The 23258-nt window shown below is 44.5% G+C and overlaps 2 protein-coding genes across 2 annotated transcripts in view; one reads left to right on the top strand and one right to left on the bottom strand.

The window, feature by feature from the left end:
• Nucleotides 1–23258, top strand: part of LOC143770500 (uncharacterized) — a 96609-nt gene that overhangs the window by 26005 nt on the left and 47346 nt on the right. The window contains exons 2-3 of the mRNA XM_077260172.1: nucleotides 22816–22873; nucleotides 23036–23077. Coding sequence (XP_077116287.1) covers nucleotides 22837–22873; nucleotides 23036–23077 — 79 coding nt within the window. The 5' untranslated portion in view covers nucleotides 22816–22836. The remainder of the gene's footprint in view (nucleotides 1–22815; nucleotides 22874–23035; nucleotides 23078–23258) is intronic.
• LOC143768737 (uncharacterized) lies at nucleotides 16665–21777 on the bottom strand. The gene is made up of 3 exons (XM_077257388.1): nucleotides 21371–21777; nucleotides 18914–19042; nucleotides 16665–17973 (listed from the first exon to the last, which is right to left on the bottom strand). Exons 1-3 carry the CDS (start codon nucleotides 21747–21749, stop codon nucleotides 17390–17392), a joined length of 1092 nt encoding a protein of 363 aa, XP_077113503.1. The 5' UTR covers nucleotides 21750–21777; the 3' UTR covers nucleotides 16665–17389.

Here is a 23258-nt window from a genome sequence, read left to right as displayed (position 1 = left end):
AATACAAAGGCTAGCAGGAGCAAAAGCAGTAATAAAGAGGTTTCTACAGTTGAATTAACCTGTACTGAATGCATACAATATAGTGAAACTACATGCTTGGATGCATACACATAGAATTTATCATGCCCTTTAGTTATACTTGGTGTAATAATTATATATTGCAGCACCTTGTTGCCAGTACGGAAATAACAGGGCTTTACAATATTCTGGGATTTAGAAAAGAGTTTCACACAGCAAATGCGGTTGCCCACTTTATAACATACAATGTGGGCTAAACACGGTGGTTATGCTCAGCAACAAGATATAAAGTCAGAATAATCAATATCGATCTCAACAATAGATCTCTAAGAAACAAAAAAGCAGGAAAAAACGGCCTTTACGCCACACAATACACTGTCCATGTGCACCTGCCTAGCAGAAGCTAAATACCTCCAGTATACAGCATAATCTGAACAGACGCCATTGGATTCAATGCGTTCACCTTGCTGAAGTGTAATGAATCTTGCAATGACCGGCCCCGCTGCTTGCCGGTACATGACATGTATAAATGAAAGAAATGGACAGAAACTTCAAAAATACATATTACCTGCAACTATAATGCTTCCCGCTGCCAACCACGTAAGGCACGCCAATTTCTGCCAAACCCCGACGCGCGTTTCACGACAGCTTCCTCTTGGGGTAATATGTATTTTTGAAGTTTCTGTCCATTTCTTTCATTTATACATGTCATGTACCGGCAAGCAGCGGGGCCGGTCATTGCAAGATTCATTACACTTCAGCAAGGTGAACGCATTGAATCCAATGGCGTCTGTTCAGATTATGCTGTATACTGGAGGTATTTAGCTTCTGCTAGGCAGGTGCACATGGACAGTGTATTGTGTGGCGTAAAGGCCGTTTTTTCCTGCTTTTTTGTTTCTTAGAGATCTATTGTTGAGATCGATATTGATTATTCTGACTTTATATCTTGTTGCTGAGCATAACCACCGTGTTTAGCCCATATTGTATGTTATAAAGTGGGCAACCGCATTTGCTGTGTGAAACTCTTTTCTAAATCCCAGAATATTGTAAAGCCCTGTTATTTTAGTACTGGCAACAAGGTGCTGCAATATATAATTATTACACCAAGTATAACTAAAGGGCATGATAAATTCTATGTGTATGCATCCAAGCATGTAGTTTCACTATATTGTATGCATTCAGTACAGGTTAATTCAACTGTAGAAACCTCTTTATTACTGCTTTTGCTCCTGCTAGCCTTTGTATTTTGTATTTATCATTAATTTTTTTCGCATAATTTTTTTCGCTTATTTCTGCCATAATAATCAAAATTTGAAGTTGATGAGGCATTGTTTTATTATGTGTTGTTTTTATTGTATGTAGTTGAGACATTAATAAAGTTATAACGTTTTATCATAAAAAAAAGTTTAACACTTCTTGATCCGATATGCATCTTAATAGTTGCTCCATGGATCTTTATGTTTATAAAGTGACACATGTCAGATTTCGTAAATTTGGTTTGATCATTATTATTAAACACAAAATGTTTCCTGGTATATTCTAATATTGAAAAGCCGAGTGCACCCCTGCTAATACCCAGGAGAGATTGCGTAGGAAATAATACAGGGAGTAACTCAGGATCAGTAATGTATGTTCACAGTGACTGCACCAGCAGAATAGTGAGTGCAGCTCTGGGGTATAATACAGGATCAGTAATGTAATGTAATGTATGTACACAGTGATTGCACCAGCAGAATAGTGAGTGCAGCTCTGGGGTATAACACAGGATGTAACTCAGGATCAGTAATGTATGTTCACAGTGACTGCACCAGCAGAATAGTGAGTGCAGCTCTGGAGTATAATACAGGATGTAACTCAGGATCAGTAATGTAATGTATGCACACAGTGACTGCACCAGCAGAATAGTGAGCGCAGCTCTGGAGTATAATACAGGATGTAACTCAGGATCAGTAATGTAATGTATGTACACAGTGACTGCACCAGCAGAATAGTGAGTGCAGCTCTGGGGTATAATACAGAATGTAACTCAGGATCAGTAATGTAATGTATGCACACAGTGACTGCACCAGCAGAATAGTGAGTGCAGCTCTGGGGTATAATACAGAATGTAACTCAGGATCAGTAATGTACTGTATGTACACAGTGAGTGCAGCTCTGGAGTATAATACAGGATGTAACTCAGGATCAGTAATGTAATGTATGCACACAGTGAGTGCACCAGCAGAATAGTGAGTGTAGCTCTGGGGTATAATACAGAATGTAACTCAGGATCAGTACAGGATATCCTATGTTTATGTCTCCCATTATCTTAAAACAGAAAAATTTAAATATTCCCAATGCCATCATTTTTTCAGTTTTGATCTTATAAAAGTTTATTCCTATTTAGGTGTGGCTATAGACACGCACATGAGATACATTGTTGCAACACACATCAAATTAAATATGATGGAATCCTAAAAATAAACCAGGAGATATAAAACAACATGTACAAGCTTATCAGTCAAATTAATATGTTGTGAGAAAAAATGTCTTTGCACTCGTACCAATGTTAGTCCAGTTTCACACGTCCTGATATTTGCGGTACTGGAGATATCCCTGTCCGTGTGTCCAGGGGAGCTGCTATCATGAGGCAAGTTGAGTACTTTGCCTCAGGCGGCGGAGCATCCCTAAAGAATAAAAAAATTAAAAATCATGATATTCTTACCTTCCGGCGGCCCCTGCAGCCTTCCCGCGGTCCCCCAATGATCGCGATGCTGCCGGCAGCTCCTGTTCCCAGTCCCAGTGATGCATAGTGAAATGACCCGTTGACGTAGCAGTCTTGTGAGACTGCTACGTCATCACAGGTCATTGTCTCGCTATGCTTCACTGGGAAACGGAGCATCGCGAGCATCGGAGGGGCCGCGGGAAGGGTGCAGGGGCCGCGCGGGACACCGGAAGGTAAGAATATCATGATTTTTTTTTTTATCATGGGTTGTGAATGATGTGTATGTGTTTTCACAGTGAAAAATCGCGGCGAAGACGCATACACAACGTGTGCACATAGCCTTCTAGGATGCACTGGAACCGTCAAAAAAATGGCCCCAGTGCACCCGTTTTTTACAATCTGCACAGGATCCGCCTTTTCAACATTTTGACGGATTGTGACTGATTGTAAAAAACGGAAGTGTGAAGGAAGCCTAAGACAGTGAGGTTGTCAGATCCAGCAGGCTGGAGTTTATTAGATCGAGCAAAGGTGAGGTCAGATGTAGCAGAGCTGTGGTTATCATATACCGATGAGCGGGGGTTTCACAGACATAAGGATTTTGCCTGTAAGATAGAGCAAACCTGAGGTTGTCAGGAAGCTGTTTTTAGCTTGTTGCCAGAATAAATAAAGTTGAGGTTGTCAGATGTAATAAAAACTCAATTTGTCAGATATCCCAAACTGAGAATCAAATGCGGGTAAGGTTACTATTTCAGAAGAAGCTGTAATGAGTTTGTTGAGTGTAGTAGAGCTGAGGGCCATAGATGTGACAGAGGGGGTCAGATATAGCAGAATGGTATCAAGTACAAAAAAAGGTTGTTAAATCTGCAAGAGCTGAGGATGTGAAATGTAAGATATGAGGATTGTAGGCTGCAGAGCTGAAGGTGTAAAATGCAGCATAGCTGATGCTGTCACCTGCAATAACCCCATAGTGCAGATCAAATCTTTACTGTTTTTTAAGGTGGCCAAATACCAGTGGCGTAACTAGAGTCCGATGGGCCCCAGTGCAAGATTGGGACAGAGCCCACCCCCATCCTGAATTATATGTATATTTGTTCCTCATCCTGGTGTATATGTCCCTCATCCTGGCCCCATCCTGTTATATATCCCCATCCTGATATATGTCCACCGTTCCGCCAATGTTCTTTAATGCATAGAAAAAATAAACCATTATGCTAATCAAGGGAGTACATAGCAGTCATGGGGCTCCACATAAGATGCATAATGCACTCCCCATAGTCCTCTCTATAGCATAATGCACCCCCACAGTCCTCCTTACAGTATAATACACTCCCCATAGTCCTTCATACAGTATATTGCACCCTCATAGGCCTCCATATAGTATAATGCACCATAATAGTCCTCCATACAGTATATTGCATAGCCCATAGACCTCCATATAGTATAATGAACCCCATAGTCCTACATATGGTATAATGTAATCCATAGTCCTCCATATGGTATAATGCACTCCATAGTCCTCCATATAGTATAATGCACCCACATAGTCCTCCATATAGTATAATGAACCCCATAGACCTCCATACAGTATAATGCACCCCATAGTCCTCCATATAGTATAATGCACCCCATAGTCCTCCATATATTATAATGAACCCCATAGACCTCCATACAGTATAATGCACCCCATAGTCCTCCATATAGTATAATGCACCCCATAGTCCTCCATATATTATAATGAACCCCATAGACCTCCATACAGTATAATGCACTCCCCAGAGTCCTCCATACGGTATAATACAGGGATTGTTGAACTATTTTCATTGTTAAGGCCCAGCTGTTGATTTCTGAAGCTGAAACCATGCAGTGAGTAGTATTCTTAAAATCCTTTATTTTCTACTACTTAAACAGAAATTTAACAAGTGTAAAGATCGATGTTTCAAATACATACACTTTTAAATAGGAATATATTTTACATGTGCGTCAGGTTAGGCGAGTAAAGAGTAAACCAGATTTATTTGTACGGATTTTACTATGTTGGGGGGGTGCCGTTTTGCAGCAGAGGCTAGGTTCACCCCTTCCTGTGTCCGTCTGTCACATCCCTGTCTTGTCCATGTATCCGTGTTCATGTATTGAAACAATTTGTTTCAATTTTAACCCTATGACTTTGAAAACACACACGGATAGCACATGGACGCCATCTGTGTGCAGTATGTGTTTACACTGACCCATTGACTTGTATGGGTCTGTGTGATCCGTGCTGTCGCTCAAAAACGGACATGTCAGCATGTTTTGAGCACACGGACACAGGGTCCGTAAAAACACGCTGACATGTACATAGACCCATTCATTTCAATATGTCTACGTGTGTCAGTGTCTCCAGTAGCTGAGAAAACTGTCACCACACGTACTGGAGCCACTGATGTGTGAAACCGGCCTTATTCAGTGAGTCAGTGCTGATCTGTGAATTTTTTCCTAAGCTCTTATCCAACTGAGAAAAAAAATCAGAGTATGCTGCAAGTGGATGCGATTATAGATAGATAGATAATAGATAGATAATGGATAGTGTGGTGCAGTGACCAATGTTACAGCCAGGGGGTGCTGTGTGTGCACTTCAAGATGCACTTGGAGGCATAGTTGTGGTGAAACAGTGACTGGCAGCGTTGTGAATGGCCAATATGTATCGCAGAGGTGGGTGGCCCTGTGATGGAAGCCTGGGTATGTTTTGCTCAAGCAGATCTACTGCTGAGGGATTTGTTTACATTGGGAAGGCTTCCAGGTGATTGGAGAGATGGGTGGGTCCAGTCACCTACAAACCCACCCAAAGAGGTGTCTGAACACCTAAGACGGTTTTGTGTTTAACCCCTTCCTGACATCAGACGTACTATCCCGTCGAGGTGGGGTGGGCCCGTATGACCACCGACGGAATAGTACGTCATATGCGATCGGCCGCGCTCACGGGGGGAGCGCGGCCGATCGCGGCCGGGTGTCAGCTGCATATCGCAGCTGACATCCGGCACTATGTGCCAGGAGCGGTCATGGACCGCCCCCGGCACATTAACCCCCGGCACACCGCGATCAAACATGATCGCAGTGTACCGGCGGTATAGGGAAGCATCGCGCAGGGAGGGGGCTCCCTGCGGGCTTCCCTGAGACCCCCGGAGCAACGCGATGTGATCGCGTTGCTGCGAGGGTCTCCTTCCTCCTTCCTGGCTGCAGGTCCCGGATCCAAGATGGCCACGGCATCCGGGTCCTGCAGGGAAGGAGGTGGCTTACCGAGTGTCTGCTCAGAGCAGACACTTGGTAAGCCTGCAGCCCTGCACAGCAGATCGTCGATCTGGCAGAGTGCTGTGCACACTGCCAGATCAATGATCTGTGATGTCCCCCCCTGGGACAAAGTAAAAAAGTAAAAAAAAAATTTTTCCACATGTGTAAAAAAAAAAATAAAAAAATTCCTAAATAAATAATAAAAAAAAGATATATTATTCCCATAAATACATTTCTTTATCTAAATAAAAAAAACAAAACAATAAAAGTACACATATTTAGTATCGCCGCGTCCGTAACGACCCAACCTATAAAACTGCCCCACTAGTTAACCCCTTCAGTAAACACCGTAAGAAAAAAAAAAAAAAACGAGGCAAAAAACAACGCTTTATTACCATACCGCTGAACATAAAGTGGAATAACACGCGATCAAAAAGACTGATATAAATATCCATGGTACCGCTGAAAACGTCATCTTGTCCCGCAAAAAACAAGCTGCCATACAGCATCATCAGCAAAAAAATAAAAAAGTTATAGTCCTGAGAATAAAGTGATACCAAAATAATTATTTTTTCTATAAAATAGTTTTTATCGTATAAAAGCGCCAAAACATAAAAAAATGATATAAATGAGATATCGCTGTAATCGTACTGACCCGACGAATAAAACTGCTTTATCAATTTTACCAAACGCGGAACGGTATAAACGCCTCTCCCAAAAGAAATTCATGAATAGCAGGTTTTTGGTCATTCTGCCTCACAAAAATCGGAATAAAAAGCGATCAAAAACGGTCACGTGTCCGAAAATGTTACCAATAAAAACGTCAACTCGTCCCGCAAAAAACAAGACCTCACATGACTCTGTGGAGCAAAATGTGGAAAAATTATAGGTCTCAAAATGTGGAGACGCAAAAACTTTTTTGCTATAAAAAGCGTCGCTGGTTTCACACTTGCGTTTTTGTCTGCAGCGTTTTTTGCACAAAAAAACGCATGCGTTTTTTCCCTATATTTAACATTGAAAACGCATGCGGTTTTTTTGTACGCGTTTGGTCGCGTTTTCAAACGCATGCGGTTTTTTTCTGCATGCGTTCATTTTCAGAAATACAACCTGCAGTATTTTCTTGCGTTTTTAAGCACATGCGTTTGTTTGCGTTAAAAACGCATGCATTTTTATCGAAAAAAAACAGAAAACACACTGAAAAGCCACCCACCACCATCAAGGTGATAAAGGGATCCAAACCCTAACCCTAACTCTACCCCTAACCTCACCCCTAACCGTTTAATGAAAATTTTCTGACAGTCATAGTGCCACGTATTTCAGTGCCACGTATTTCAGTGCCACGTATTTCAGTGCCACGTATTTCAGTGCCATGTATTTCAGTGCCACGTATCACGTATTTCAGTGCCACGTGTTTCAGTGCCACGTATTTCAGTGCCACGTATCACGTATTTCAGTGCCACGTATCACATATTTCAGTGCCACATATTTTAGTGCCACGTATTTCAGTGCCACGTATTTCAGTGCCACGTATTTCAGTGCCATGTATTTCAGTGCCACGTATTTCAGTGCCACGTATCACGTATTTCAGTGCCACGTGTTTCAGTGCCACGTATTTAAGTGCCACGTATCACATATTTCAGTGCCACGTATTTAAGTGCCACGTATTTCAGTGCCACGTATTTCAGTGCCACATATTTCAGTGCCACGTATTTCAGTGCCACGTATTTAAGTGCCACGTATCACATATTTCAGTGCCACGTATTTAAGTGCCAAGTATTTAAGTGCCACGTATTTCAGTGCCACGTATTTCAGTGCCACGTATTTCAGTGCCACGTATTTCAGTGCCACGTATCACGTATTTCAGTGCCACGTGTTTCAGTGCCACGTATTTAAGTGCCACGTATCACGTATTTCAGTGCCACGTATTTCAGTGCCACGTATTTCAGTGCCACGTATTTCAGTGCCACGTATTTCAGTGCCACGTATTTCAGTCACGTTTAGGGTTAGGGTTAGGGGTAGGGTTAGGGTTAGGGTTAGGGCTAGGGTTGGAGGTAAAGTTAGGGTTGGGGCTAAAGTTAGGGTTGGGGCTAAAGTTAGGGTTAGGGTTTGGATTACATTTACGTTTGGATTAGGGTTGGGATTAGAATTATGGGTGTGTCAGGGTTAGGGGTGTGGTTAGGGTTACCATTGGGATTAGGGTTAGGGGTGTGTTTGGGTTAGGGTTTCAGGTAGAATTGGGGAGTTTCCACTGTCCAGGCACATCAGGGGCTCTCCAAGCGCGACATGGCGTCCAATCTCAATTCCAGCCAATTCTGCGTTGAAAAAGTAAAACAGTGCTCCTTCCCTTCCGAGCTCTCCCGTGCGCCCAAAAAGGGGTTTACCCCAACATATGTGTTATCAGCGTACTCGGGACAAATTGAACAACAACTTCTGGGGTCCAAGTTCTCTTGTTATCCTTAGGAAAATAAAAATTTGGGGGGCTAAAAATCATTTTTGTGGGAAAAAAAAGATGTTTTATTTTCACGGCTCTGCGTTATAAACTGTAGTGAAACACTTGGGGGTTCAAAGTTCTCACAACACATCTAGATAAGTTCCTTGGGAGGTCTAGTTTCCAATATGGGGTCACTTGTGGGGGGTTTGTACTGTTTGGGTACATCAGTGGCTCTGCAAATGCAACGTGACGCCTGCAGACCAATCCATTTAAGGCTGCATTCCAAATGGCGCTCCTTCCCTTCCGAGCTCTGTCATGCACCCAAACAGTGGTTCCCCCCCACATATGGGGTATCAGCGTACTCAGGACAAATTGGACAACAACTTTTGGGGTCTAATTTATCCTGTTACCCTTGTGAAAATACAAAACTGGGGGCTAAAAAATCATTTTTGTGAAAAAAAAAAAGAATTTTTATTTTCACGGCTTTGCGCTATAAACTTTAGTGAAACACTTGGGGGTTCAAAGTTCTCAAAACACATCTAGATAAGTTCCTTGGGAGGTCTAGTTTCCAATATGGGGTCACTTGTGGGGGGTTTGTACTGTTTGGGTACATCAGGGGCTCTGCAAATGCAATGTGACGGCTGCTGACCAATCCATTTAAGTCTGCATTCCAAATGGTGCTCCTTCCCTTCCGAGCTCTGTCATGCGCCCAAACAGTGGTTCCCCCCCACATATGGGGTATCAGCGTACTCAGGACAAATTGGAAAACAAATTTTGGGGTCCAATTTATTCTGTTACCCTTGTAAAAATACAAAGCTGGGTGCTAAAAAATCATTTTTGAGAAAAAAAATAAAAATTATTTTCACGGCTCTGCGTTATAATCTGTAGTGAAACACTTGGGGGTTCAAAGCTCTCAAAACACATCTAGATAAGTTCCTTAGGGGGTCTACTTTCCAAAATGGTGTCACTTGTAGGGAGTTTCAATGTTTAGGCACATCCACATCCAGTCAATTTTGCATTGAAAAGTCAAATGGCGCTCCTTCCCTTCCAAGCTCTGCCATGCGCCCAAACAATGGTTTACACCCACATATGGGGTATCATCGTACTCAGGACAAATTGCACAACATTTTTTGGGGTCCAATTTCTTCTCTTACCCTTGGGAAAATAAAAAATTGGGGGCAAAAAGATCATTTTTGTGAAAAAATATGATTTTTTATTTTTACGGCTCTGCATTATAAACTTCTGTGAAGCACTTGGTGGGTCAAAGTGCTCACCACACATCAAGATAAGTTCCTTAGGGGGTCTACTTTCCAAAATGGTGTCACTTGTAGGGGGTTTCAGTGTTTAGGCACATCAGGGGCTCTCCAAACGCAACATGGCGTCCCATCTCAATTCCAGTCAATTTTGCATTGAAAAGTCAAATGGCGCTCCTTTCCTTCCGAGCTCTGCCATACGCCCAAACAGTGGTTTATCCCCACATATGGGGTATCAGCGTACTCAGGACAAATTGTACAACAACTTTGGGTGTCCATTTTCTCCTGTTACCCTTGGTAAAATAAAACAAATTGGAGCTGAAATAAATTTTTTGTGAAAAAAAGTTAAATGTTCATTTTTATTTAAACATTCCAAAAATTCCTGTGAAACACCTGAAGGGTTAATAAACTTCTTGAATGTGGTTTTGAGCACCTTGAGGGGTGCAGTTTTTAGAATGGTGTCACACTTGAGTATTTTCTATCATATAGACCCCTCAAAATGACTTCAAATGAGATGTGGTCCCTAAAAAAAAATGGTGTTGTAAAAATGAGAAATTGCTGGTCAAATTTTAACCCTTATAACTCCGTCACAAAAAAAAATTTTGGTTCCAAAATTGTACTGATGTAAAGTAGACATGTGGGAAATGTTACTTATTAAGTATTTTGTGTGACATATGTCTGTGATTTAAGGGCATAAAAATTCAAAGTTGGAAAATTGCAAAATTTGCAAAATTTTCGCCAAATTTCCATTTTTTTCACAAATAAACACAAGTTATATCAAATAAATTTTACCACTAACATGAAGTACAATATGTCATGAGAAAACAATGTCAGAATCGCCAAGATCCGTCAAAGCGTTCCAGAGTTATAGCCTCATAAAGGGACAGTGGTCAGAATTGTAAAAATTGGCCCGGTCATTAACGTGCAAACCACCCTTGGGGGTGAAGGGGTTAAGGACCTGTGGTGATGTCATGCTATCCTGACTGACAATGTGACAGGTAACATGGTGTGAGTGTTTTGGGAGTCTGTCAGGGTGGACACACTTCCATGTGTCCTGGCTGGACACTGCAGAGTGGCCTGTGTGCTGTAGGTACTGGATGGTCAGTGTTGGAGGCTCCTGTGAGTGGAATCGTCCTGGAAGCACCTAGAGACCGTAGACCTGGACGGTCAGTGTTGGAGGCTCCTGGGAGTGGAGTCGTCCTGGAAGCACCTAGTGACCGTAGACCTGGACGGTCTGTGTTGAGGACCTGGGACTGACGTGAAGTCAGCGTGAGGAGTGGAACTCCTGAAAGGTAACCCTGGACAAGGGGATTGTAATATATGGCAGAGAAGTTTATCTGCTGCATGAACAGACTGGTGGTCGTGATAAGTTCATGGACATAATGAAATAGACTGTATGTCATGTGGTTTATGAAGTTTATTAAACCAGATTTGACCAGATTTGTGTGAGTTACCGTGCCTGAGTGCTTGAATCATATGCCAAGTGAGTGTCCCCAAACACACTCAGGTAGCGTATCACCACAATAGATAGATAGATAGATAATAGATAGATAATAGATAGATAGATAGATAGATAGATAGATAATAGATAGATAGATAATAAATAGATAAATAGAAAGATAATAGATAGATAATGGATAGATAGATAGATAGATAGATAGATAGATAGATAGATAGATAGATAGATAGAGTCCAAAAAGTCAGTGGCAGTGTAAGAGGGTGGTGCTGTTATGGACAGTAACACGCTGCCACTTTAAGAGACAGCACCCCCTTGTCTGGTGTGGTGGAATGTTCTGTTTCCCCCTGGTATAGACTGTGAAGATAAACTGCCCTAGAATAAGGGGAGGAGTTGAGCCTGAACTGCGTGTGTGACCTGAAGCTGCTACAGAGAGAACTTTGTGCCGTTTGCTACAAGAAAGGTCCCACAGCCTGGGACAGAGTGTACTTGTGAAATTTGCAAGACTTTTCCGGGAACAGCAAAGGTGGCTGTTCTGTGCTAGTTTGTGAAGCCACGAAGATACAGAGAAAGGGAATTACAGTTTCCAGGAGCATCCCTAGGACCCAGAAGCAAGGAGAAGACCACGCTTCACAGAGCTGACAGAAAGCCGTGCGCACCACCATATTAGACTGCTGGGGGCCCCCTGGGACTGGACCTGATTCTCCAACATCACTGTGAGTCTGTTCCTGCTTGGTGCACCTGTCAGGGCCTATTGTAGGCTTCAGTAGTCAGTACACGGGAGCCGTGTGGCCTGCTTAGTAAAGGCCAGGGAGGTTATATGTAGAGTAGCATCATCACCTGTTTATTGCTTACATTTGTTTGTTAGACATATATTGAGTCTGCAATAGTTGGCGCACCATGCTATTTTATATGAAAGATAACGTTTATAACTCTTGTAAAGTGTCTTTTGCCATTGTATACCCCTGTTTGCATCTTCCTCATTCCCTTCATTCCTTGCCTTCCAATAAATCTACCCTTTGTTGTTTGCACATTATCCTGTGTACAGTAGTCTACCTGCACCGTGGTGGACCCCCGGCCATCGCTTTAGCAGCACACCATTGCAAATGAGTTCAAAAAGTGTTCAAGTTTAATAGCCCATCATGGCGACGTTTCATATCATGGAGAGCCTTTCTCAAGGCTTGAGAAAGGCTCTCCATGAGCTGAAACGTCGCCATGATGGGCTATTAAACTTGAACACTTTTTGAACTCATTTGCAATGGTGTGCTGCCTCTGACTTTTTGGACTCTCATTATAAGGTTTGATACATGCCTGAGGGGCTTTGCACCCAAAATTTGTTTTTTCTGTGCTGCTCTCACTTTTTGCTATAGATAGATGGATAATAGATAGATAATGGATAGATAATAGATAGATGATAGATAGATAGATAGTTAAAAGATAGATAGATGATAGATAATACATAGATAATAGATAAATAGATGATAGATGATAGATAGTAGATAGATAATAGATAGATAGGTAATAGATACTATAGATAATAGATATATAAATGATAGATAGATAGATAATAGATAATAGATATATAAATGATAGAAAGATAATAGATAAATAGATAAATAACAGATAATAGATGATAGATTATACATAGATAATAGATAAATAGATATATAAATGATAGATATAAGATAGATAATAGATAGAAAGATAATAGATACTATAGATAATAGATAGATAATAGATATATAAATGATAGATAATAGATAGATTAATGATACATAGATGATAGATGCATAGATAATAGATAGATAACAGATACTATAGATAATAGATAGATAAATGATAGGTAATAGATCTCACAATCCTATCTCCTATATAATTTGGACCCTGGCTAGCACTCCTTGTCAGAGCTAGCTTATGCTGCATGGCAGGAGGTTGTTGCTTGTGGTTATTGGAGAAGGCATTTGATGGAATTATCTGTGACTGTTGCTATTTTCTGAGTGTGTGAAAATTCCCTTTCTTCTCCTACTTTTGTTTAACCCCATCCTTCCGATGTATTCCTCTGTTACATGTGTGAGTATATTTGTATGTTTGGTATCTTCCGTTACCCCGGTTTGTATTACCTTATTAGTCTGGTTGGTGTATTACGGTATAATACTACTCCCCTCTTCTCTGGGTGTGGGAAGGGTACCAACAAAGGGCATATTCAGGAGTTAAGGCAAGGTACGTGGCCCCAGCGACTTCACCATTAGAAGTAATTCAGGGAACAGGGTGAGTAGGGCGACCCTAGTGTTAGGGACAAGGAAGGAGCCCCTGGTCCCTGGACATCTGACAACAGAGTCATGACAGATAGACTAGGGCATCCCTAGTTCGTGGGATCAGGTAGCCTGAGATGTAGCTCTGTCATCGGAGACTAAAATCTTAGCAGATCTCACCTGCATTATTGAAGAATATTGGTGTGAGTGCAATACAATTTTTTATTGGATGGCACTCGTCCGATTCAAATGCTCGTGTGACTCCAGCCTAAAAGACATCATCTGACGACCTGCCCTTTCTAGCTGTTTTCTAGATCTGGTGCTAATGCAGCAAGTTGCTCGGCAGTAGCAAGCGACGTATCATGGTCCCACAAGCCACGTGTGGCTCCTGAGCGAGACGTTGGGGATCTCTGCTCTAGGAGATATAGAATAAAAGCAATAGACGTGTTGGTACCTAAACTTCCACAATATGGGGGCATCCCACAGCTTCAGGACTAGAAAAGACCATCAATGGCGGATAGGTCAGGTGGCAGGGAAGGGAGTCTATTCTGGTTTTAGGCATTTGATGGATTATGGTAGACATGCTCTACTACTTGTAGCCTCAAGGAGATGTTCCTATCCAAGGTAACTCCCACATCTACCTGGAGTAAGGTCTGGATGCTACCAAGGATGATGAGCAGGATCCTGTCAATAGGATCGGTGGGGTTCTCAGATACCTTTGTCCATATTAGTTCCGAGCTTGTTAATCCCTGACACTTGGCGAGTGTTTACGTCAGCTGATCTTCGGGTGATGGAACTTGTGTTCTCTCATGATTTCCTAAGCAGTTTAATACATATACATAAGGAAAATTTAAGACAATAAAGTAATTAATATGTGAGGACATGAGGTAACGAGGAAGAAGAGTGACGACAATGTAACGTGTAGTCACTGCCAGGACTCTGGCACCCGGCTGGAAGGACCTGAAATATTAGGAAACTGTACATGATGTATATTTATATTTAGGATGTGAGCCAATTGTGTCATTAATATTCCACTTGTACACTTGTCTCACCTACAATACACAGTATATACTAGTGCTGGCATAGATATTACTCAATGCAATGAATACATGTAAAAATTGTATATGTAAAATATCAGCTATAGTGTCTGACAGTGCAGTGCATAATAATCCATCATACTGTGCGTACCCTCTAGGATGAGCATTGGTGCACAAATAATAGCTTCTTGATTATATCTGACTGCTGAAGAACATATTAATAGCACAGGTAAAGTGGAAGAATTATTAGGAATCCTGAGACTATACAAGAGTCTCAGGATGGTGCTTTGTAGGAGGAGTGGGTGGGCACTGAGTTTGGGAGTATATGAGCTGCGGGACAGATGTAGCTCTGTTTCATGGGATACATAGTTTATAGGCACAGAGGGAGAGCTGTCAGGAACAATAGCTAACCCCATGGATGGCTGCATGATCTGAAGAGTGGTGGCGCTTTATCGGACCGACAGATCATTTATTTATTTATTCTTTTTTGCCTGGAAAACTACTATATTAACTAGAATGAACCTAGTGATTTTATAATATTGACTGATACTGTGCAAATATATGATATAATGAGTATATATAAATATAATAGCTTCACTGCGTATATATATTTATGCATGTAGCATAGCCAGCAGAAGTGCAGGAGCATTTGCAGTCAAAATGATCCAGTCCCTTGTTAGTTAGCAAGGTAATGATCTTTTTTTTTTTTTAACAAGCAAAGAACAGAAATGGAATATTCCTGAAAGGCTCTTTCAGACGTCAGTGAGTCCCGTACGTGTGGTGTCAGTTTTCACACGTACCGGAGACACTGACACACGTAGACACATTTATGGGTCTGTGCACATGTCCGTATGTTTCCACTTCACATGTCCATTTTTTACAAGCAGCATGAACCGCAAAACGTCCCGCACACTGGTGACACACATGGATGTAATCCGTGTGATACGTACCGGCACCTGAGAAGCAGCGGTACAGTTAGCGCTGTTACCTGGCACCGGGTGCTGAAGACCACTCTCATCATTTTACCCTGATCGCGGGCAGAGCAGGGGAGAATGATGAGAGCCATCTTCAGCACCCGGCGTCGGGGAACAGTGCTAACTATATCGCTGCTTCCCTGGCGCCAGTACGTTTGGTATTGATGTGGCACATGGTTGCAACACGTGTGCAGCAAGTATTACACACATGGACTCAAGGAAACTGATATCTCCGATACTGGTGTTTCCGGTACTGGAAATATCAGAACTTGTGAAACCGGCCTAAGAATGTTGTCAAAAGCTGATGTCTGTCTTAGGCTACGTTCACATTTGCGTTGTGCGCCGCAGCGCACAACGCAAACAAAAACGCGGCAAAACGCATGCACAACGCTGCGTTTTGCGCCGCATGCGTCCTTTTTTTCATTGATTTTGGACGCAGCAAAAATGCAACTTGCTGCGTCCTCTGCGCCCCGACGCGGGCGCTGCAGGGACGCATGCGGCGCCAAACGCAAGTGCACCGCATGTGCATGCGCCCCCATGTTAAATATAGGGGCGCAGGATGCATGCGGCGCCGCTACGGCGCCCGACGCTGCGGCGAGGACCGCAAATGTGAACGTAGCCTTACATGTCTTAGTATTATGTCTGCAGCAGGTCATAATAGCCAGGGGGTCTCTGTTAAGTACCTAAGACGCTGGTCATGAAGAGGTGAATAATCCTCCAGGAGTCAGTAAAATTGACATTTTATACACAAACCTCTCCTTACATTCATTTACATTCTTCTTGTTTCATTGGTTTATTGCAAACAGCAGAAAGCTTGTAGATTTTACTAAAATATTTAGAATTGAGAGTCTTCAGTGGTTGATACCTTTTAATGGCTAACTGAAAAGATGGTAACAAATTGCAAGCTTTTAAGACTACTCAGGTCCCTTCATCAGGCATAGACCTGAGTAGTCTCAAAAGCTGCAATTTCCGCTGTTGGGACATCTGCCCTGAGCATAACCCGGAGCAATGTTAGTTCTCATTGTCCCAAATGTTACATAATATCCTCAGTGGCAACATAGAACCAGAAATGAAGTGTAGGTTAGATATAAGGATCCACCCTGCCGGTGCTATATAAGCCGCCCCTCCGCGGGGCACATCAGTACTACAGGTCACACAGGTACCAGCTTCCACTCAACTACCTCTCCTATCATCCAGACACAATAATGGCTGCACATCTTTTCCCATTCCATAGAGAGTTCTGATACAATGTAAAAGACTGCTACGACCCACGAACGTTTGCTCCCCCTGAGTGAACACGCAACAAATTGTATAAACTTTAAAACTTTTATTGGGAAATCTGCTCATAACATTTCCATCTTTTACTTTTGGAAAAATATTCTGGTCGCAGCTCATAACAGGCACTGTATGCCAACAACTGGGTGTAGGGAGATAACTGCCGACCGGACTCCCGGGCAGGTAACTTCACCACCAATCAAAAAAACTCCACCCTTCCGCAGCTGCGACTTAAGGATCATTCTAATAAACAGGGACGGGAGGGCGGGAAACGGTCCGGGTCCTGGGACGGATGTGGCCACAGGAGCTTCCCGGCGCCAAGATCAGGGAGGAAGCCACGCCCCCCGCCAGGGGAGTTAACCCCATATTCCACTGGGTTCACTGAAGGGGAGATCTCTGATTCAGGTAACAGGGAAGGCGCAGCAGTCAGGGGACAGCGGCATAAGCCGCAGTGTCCCTAAGACTGCTACGACCCACGAACGTTTGCTCCCCCTGAGTGAACACGCAACAAATTGTATAAACTTTAAAACTTTTATTGGGAAATCTGCTCATAACATTTCCATCTTTTACTTTTGGAAAAATATTCTGGTCGCAGCTCATAACAGGCACTGTATGCCAACAACTGGGTGTAGGGAGATAACTGCCGACCGGACTCCCGGGCAGGTAACTTCACCACCAATCAAAAAAACTCCACCCTTCCGCCAAGGAGGAGCGAATAACGAGAGCTACGACCCCCCCAAAGAATGCATCGCCTGAAGAACTCCTTCTCTAATGCCGTTGAGAAAGATGTCTAAACCCGCCTCATTCAAATGTACACCGTCTGGAAGTAGAAAACCGGAATTATCCCCCTCCAGCCGGTGGTGCCGTACAACTACCCCGTTCTTGAATCTCACGAAACGTGAAATCCTTTGGTTGAGCGTGCGTCTGGATCTCTCCATAGCATTACGTTCCCTGGCGCCTCGCCAGACCACCCTTGGGATTATCTCAGACCAGACTAAACGCATTGACGGGAAGAACATCGAGAACTTGTCCATATCCGATCTCATCAGTGTAAGTAGCTCGACCAAAGAAAACGACGCCAGATCATTTCCTCCGACATGAATGACCACAATGGTGGGGGATGATGTCACTCGTGAAATATGAACAATCTCCGGCAGAACTCGGGACCACATCATGCCTCTCAATCCACGCCATATCACATCGACGTCGTTGAATCCCAGGGATCGCCCTCCTGGGCACATTTCGGCACGTTGCGCAGCCCAGTAAATGTAAGAATGGCCCACAATCCAGACGCTTGGACGTCCACCATCTGAGAATGAAATGTAAAGTTAGCCAACAGCCACAAACCAAACAACCAAAACGTTCCCCAATAAAATTGAAAGCTGACTCCCTAATATATTGACGGAAGGCCAAGAAACTTCATAATGCTAAATCAGGCCTAATGTACCTGGTGAAACACCGGGATTTCCATCTGCCCACCCTTTGAATTTCTGATTCAAAAAGCCCCGCTCTAGAAGCCTCTGTTGCTGCACCTATCCGGAATGAGTGAGTTCCAAACTCATCCGAGGGGAATCCCAATAGTGACAAAATACGTCTCATGACGGCTAAGAACTGCCCCGACAATAGGGGGAGCCCGTTCTCGTGAATGAAAAATTGTGAACCGTCCTTCCTGAATTGTGCGTAGCGCCTGATTAACTTCAATGGGCATATGGCATTGTTAATGGCAAATATCGGGAACCAGGTACCCCTACCATCCTGGTCAGTTTTGGATTTGCATATTCTTACCCTTAAACCATCCTCGCAAATTAGGATATCCTCCCGCTTAAGGCCACCAGGTTTTTTCAGGGCGGTGGGAACAATCTCGCTGACCCGCATGGCCCCGAAGAATGCTATTCCAAAAGCAGCCGATATTAAGGCAGCCTCGTATCTAGAGTCGCAAACGGATCCCACAAATTTTACCATGCTAATTAGTAATTCAAAAGTTATAGGACGCCTGTTGTCATTGTGTTTGCTTGCCCGTTGCCATCCTTTAAGTATCTGAATGACCAGAAAGTGTTTCGTGGAATCCGGCCAACCCCGTAGCTTGAAATGAAATGCCAGTGCTGACACACGGTTACGTGCCACTGACCCCGACACCCCCATGGAATGCATTTTTGATAAAAATGCCATTGTCACCTGCATACGAGCCTCCTCCGAAGACCCCACCGGTTTGCCAACCGCTAAAATACACCACTCCTCCCACGCCTTACCATAGGCTTTCCAAGTCGAAGGGGCTATCGATGATTGTATCAATGGCATCAGATCCCCAGGACATCCCAGATCGACAGCGGGCAGTCCACCTCTACCAAGTGTTCCTGAGTACGTCGTTCCTGTACCTCCTGCAACGAAAAACCGGTTAAAGAACCACTAACCTCCTCATTGTTGACGGATATCGCCTGCGCTTTTAACCAAATATTAAACATTAGGCATTTCAACACCAAGAACCTAATCAGGTCCAGGACCAGCGGTGAAGGAGATGCTAGGAAATTGATGGCATGAGCCCCGCTGATGGTGCCAAGTTGCAAACGGATCTGCTTGTTGGCCAATAGCGGACCCCAGACCTCTATGGCAGCCGCCACGGGGAGGAGGTCAATCAATGTGGGATCCTCGTTCCACTTCCTGAGGAACCAAGAAGCAGGCCAATTGGCGGAGCATAATTTGTCACCAAAGCGAACGCTGAAACCAGAGCTACTGGATGAGGTGAATGCCAAACCCAAGTCGACGTTGGAGCATTCAATCTCCTGAAAGCAAGTCCTACCATTGTAGTTGCTTAAAAACAGCTTCCAAGTGAACAAATCAGAACGTAACTGTGTCGTGATCCTGATTCTATGATGTTTCTGATTCACCCCTTTCGTGGCTAGTATCAATCTGCGCGAGAAGATCCTGCCCATTGGCATGACCCTGCAGGCGAAATTTAATGAGCCGAGCAGAGATTGCAATTGGGTTAATGTGACCTTACCAACAGATATACAACCATTGATGAGGTCCAGAAGCTTGTCAATTTTTTCCTTTGGCAACCTAAACTCCATGGCGATAGAATCGATTTCAATGCCGAGGAATGTAATCACCGATACCGGCCCAACCGTTTTTTCGGGGGAAAGTGGAACACCAAAATACGCCATGGTGTCTTCGAATTGGGTAAGGGCTTTGGCACATACGTCTGAACCCGCGGGACCGACTAACAAAAAATCGTCCAGGTAATGTGTGATGGAATTCAGCCGGGTAACCTTACGAGCAACCCATTCTAAAAACGTACTGAATAATTCAAAATAAAAACAGGAAATTGAACACCCCATGGGGAGGCAAGTGTCGTAATAGTATCCTTCCTCCAATTTTGCCCCAAGTAAATGGTGGCAATCCGGGTGCACGGGGAGAAGACGGAAAGCCGATTCTATGTCTGATTTTGCCATAAGGGCACCCGGACCGGCACTTCTGACTAGATCAATCGCTTTGTCAAATGAAATATAAGTAACGGCAATATCCTCGTTGGCTATACCATCGTTGACAGACCTACCCTTGGGGTATGAAAGGTGATGAATTAATCGGTACTTACCCGCTTCTTTTTTGGGAACTATACCCAGGGGCGAAACCCGTAAGTTCGGGAACGGGGGGGAAGTGAAAGGGCCACGAAAACGACCCAAACTGACTTCCTTCCCCAGCTTCTCTGCTAGTATATTAGGTAACTCCCTGGCTGACTGTAGGTTGGGTGACGATTGTGGTATAGGTGACCAATTAAAAGGAATGAAAAAACCAAAGGAGAAACCGACACGCAGCTGTGCAGCGGCCGACTCATTGGGGTATTTGTCCAGCCATGGCCCCATTCTTTTTACGCTCACCGGCGTCGTTAACCTCGCCTGTAGAGGGGGTTTTTCCTGCGCTAGGTTTCTGGTGCGGGCGTGTGCATTTTGCCAATGGGTGGGGGCCCCCGCATGATGAACACTCGTGTTTGTATTTACATAGCCCATAGAACTTGCAGTGCCCCTCGTTGAATAACCAGCAAGAACCTGGCCTGCGAGTGGCTGTTGCTGTGGCGTTGCTGTTGGACCCGGTAACGGGCCCATGAAAGGACTGGGTCGTTCTCTGAGCCATCATCAGACGGAGCCATGAATCCGTGGCTTTCGTACCCCATCCCAATTGAGGATTGACGGCCAATCGACGGCGGAAATCTTCATCATATTTCCACCAAGCCGATCCGCCGTGCGATTTATAGGAATTATAAATGCTATCTAAATATATAAATAGCTCAGAGCACCTTTCAGGATGCCTTTCTCCCATGACGCAGCCCATGACCGCGAAAGCTTGCAACCAGTTGTTAATGGTTTTTGCAACTTTTGGCTTGCGTTCGTAAGTTTTATCGCCCAACCGCCTCTCTCTGTCAACCGAATGCTGATCCGTGGAAACCAGAGACCAAATGTCAATGAAATCGTTGGACCAAATTTGCTCCTAGATGGCGATATCCAAATGGGCTCCTAAAGGAGGGACACCACAGAATAAGCCATCCTTGTACACATCCGGCCGAGGAGGAGGTGGCTGGCTGGATAACCCGGTTGGTTGCAGCAATTTTGGATTGACATAAATCCTGCTACCTGCGATATTATTGGCTACGGAATCTGGCGGGACGGCGTTGGCTCTCTCCCCACCCCATGCCCCAATAAAGGGGTACTCACCAATTGATACACCGACATTCGGACAACTGGCCTCCCGTGTCGCAGAAGGTACCGGGTCTTGATGCTCCATGTGATGTAAAGACCTACGGCGAGAAGACTCCTGCCTGTGTGACCTGCCTGACGAACTCCCGGATGACGAAGGCGAGCGCCAGCGCGACGATCTGGAACGTCTACTACGCCTACTGGACCTAGATCTATGAGAACGCCGTTTGCTAACCCGACGCTCCCGCTTTCTGCGTGCGCTTCTGCGATGTTCTCTAGGGGACGATGATGAAGAAGATGAGGGTGATCTGCGCGCGGAGCGGGAAACCGCACTCTGTCTATTCTCCAGAGCCGGCGTACCAGCACCCTGAATTGGGGCAGGAGCACCGGTTGCCATCAGCGAATGCGACGCTGAGGCGTCCTGGTGTTCAAATACCGACGCTTGAGAGGGAGCGATATGCCCGCCCGGCCCGGGTGGACCCTGTGTGCTAAAAATTAGCGGGAAAGGTGGGTATTGGGATTCCCCCCCCAAACTAGCCTGGGAGAGCGTGCTATGAGGTCCTTGCGCTAACACTAAATGGCGTGTGCCCACGTGCTGCTGGGTTATAGCTGCCGTTTCCATGCTCCTGTCTTTGTTATGCATAGCCTCCCCTGTGCTCCCTGAGAGTGAAGGAATGCCCCCCTGCGGGGCATCCGGCTCTCTTATTGCTGAGCCTGAGTCCTGGGATGAGGCAGATGTCCCTTGGACCCCCCCCATATTGCTTCTAAATAATAGCGATGCTGCAGCCTGCCCTGCTGACACTTGCTGGCCTGAGCTCCCTCTCAGAATTCCCGGGGCAGAAGGAGGTACAACACTGGTTTCACTCCACACCGTACCCTGAGTCTCCCCAACCTTCCCTACGGCACTCTCCCCAGACTTCCTGGCGCCCGCCGCAACAGATTCGCGCGCACGAGCGCTGCGCGCGCTCCTTTTTGAAACTAACGGCGGGCTCAGCCGTGCCGGAGGTCGGGTAGCTCTGTTAGAGCGCCGACCCTCCGGCGGCGCTGCCTGCATCGCGGTAGGGAAGGAGCTGTCCCCGGTCAGCAAAGCTGCTAACCAGGCGCTGCCTTCCCTACCGATCCTATCCCTCACCGCACATGATAGCGGATCCATGTTCCGGCAGCCCAAACGGTCCGGGTCCTGGGACGGATGTGGCCACAGGAGCTTCCCGGCGCCAAGATCAGGGAGGAAGCCACGCCCCCCGCCAGGGGAGTTAACCCCATATTCCACTGGGTTCACTGAAGGGGAGATCTCTGATTCAGGTAACAGGGAAGGCGCAGCAGTCAGGGGACAGCGGCATAAGCCGCAGTGTCCCTAAAACTCTACACCTGTGTCATGATCAGGGCAGATCAGCGTTCACTGTCAGCAAGCAGAGGTCTGGAAAAATGCTGAATATCCTAATTTCATTGTTTCTTTTTTATAGAAAGAAACTCCAGAGGTGAAGATGTCGCCCGTCTCTGCGCTGCTGCTGTCATTGCTGGGTGAGCGGTTATTTCGCCTCTTATTTCTCTTTTTCCTGTTTACAGAGTTTTTCTAACTTCAGTTTTTATTTAAATATAAATATTTGTATTGATTTTGACACATTTTGTGTCATCGTCTCCATTCCTCTGCTCTCTGTTATCAGCCAAAATCTTATATTTCAGGGGCAGCCTTCATCCTGATCAGCGCACAAGACCCACAAAAAAGTGAGTATCATCCATTATTAATTTATACTCTAACTAGATGGCAGCCCGATTCTAAAGAATCGGGAGTCTAGAATCCATATATACTTTATTTATTCAAATGTAAGAATAATACAATTAATAAATAATAGTAAGAAAGAACAAAAAATGGCTGCACTCACCAGCTCTTGACAATTCTTGTTAT

Source organism: Ranitomeya variabilis, chromosome 4, assembly GCF_051348905.1.
Source record: "Ranitomeya variabilis isolate aRanVar5 chromosome 4, aRanVar5.hap1, whole genome shotgun sequence".
Classification (NCBI taxonomy): Eukaryota; Metazoa; Chordata; class Amphibia; order Anura; family Dendrobatidae; genus Ranitomeya; species Ranitomeya variabilis.
The sequence above is the reverse complement of the archived record's forward strand: the minus strand, read 5'-3'. Positions and strand labels throughout refer to the sequence as shown.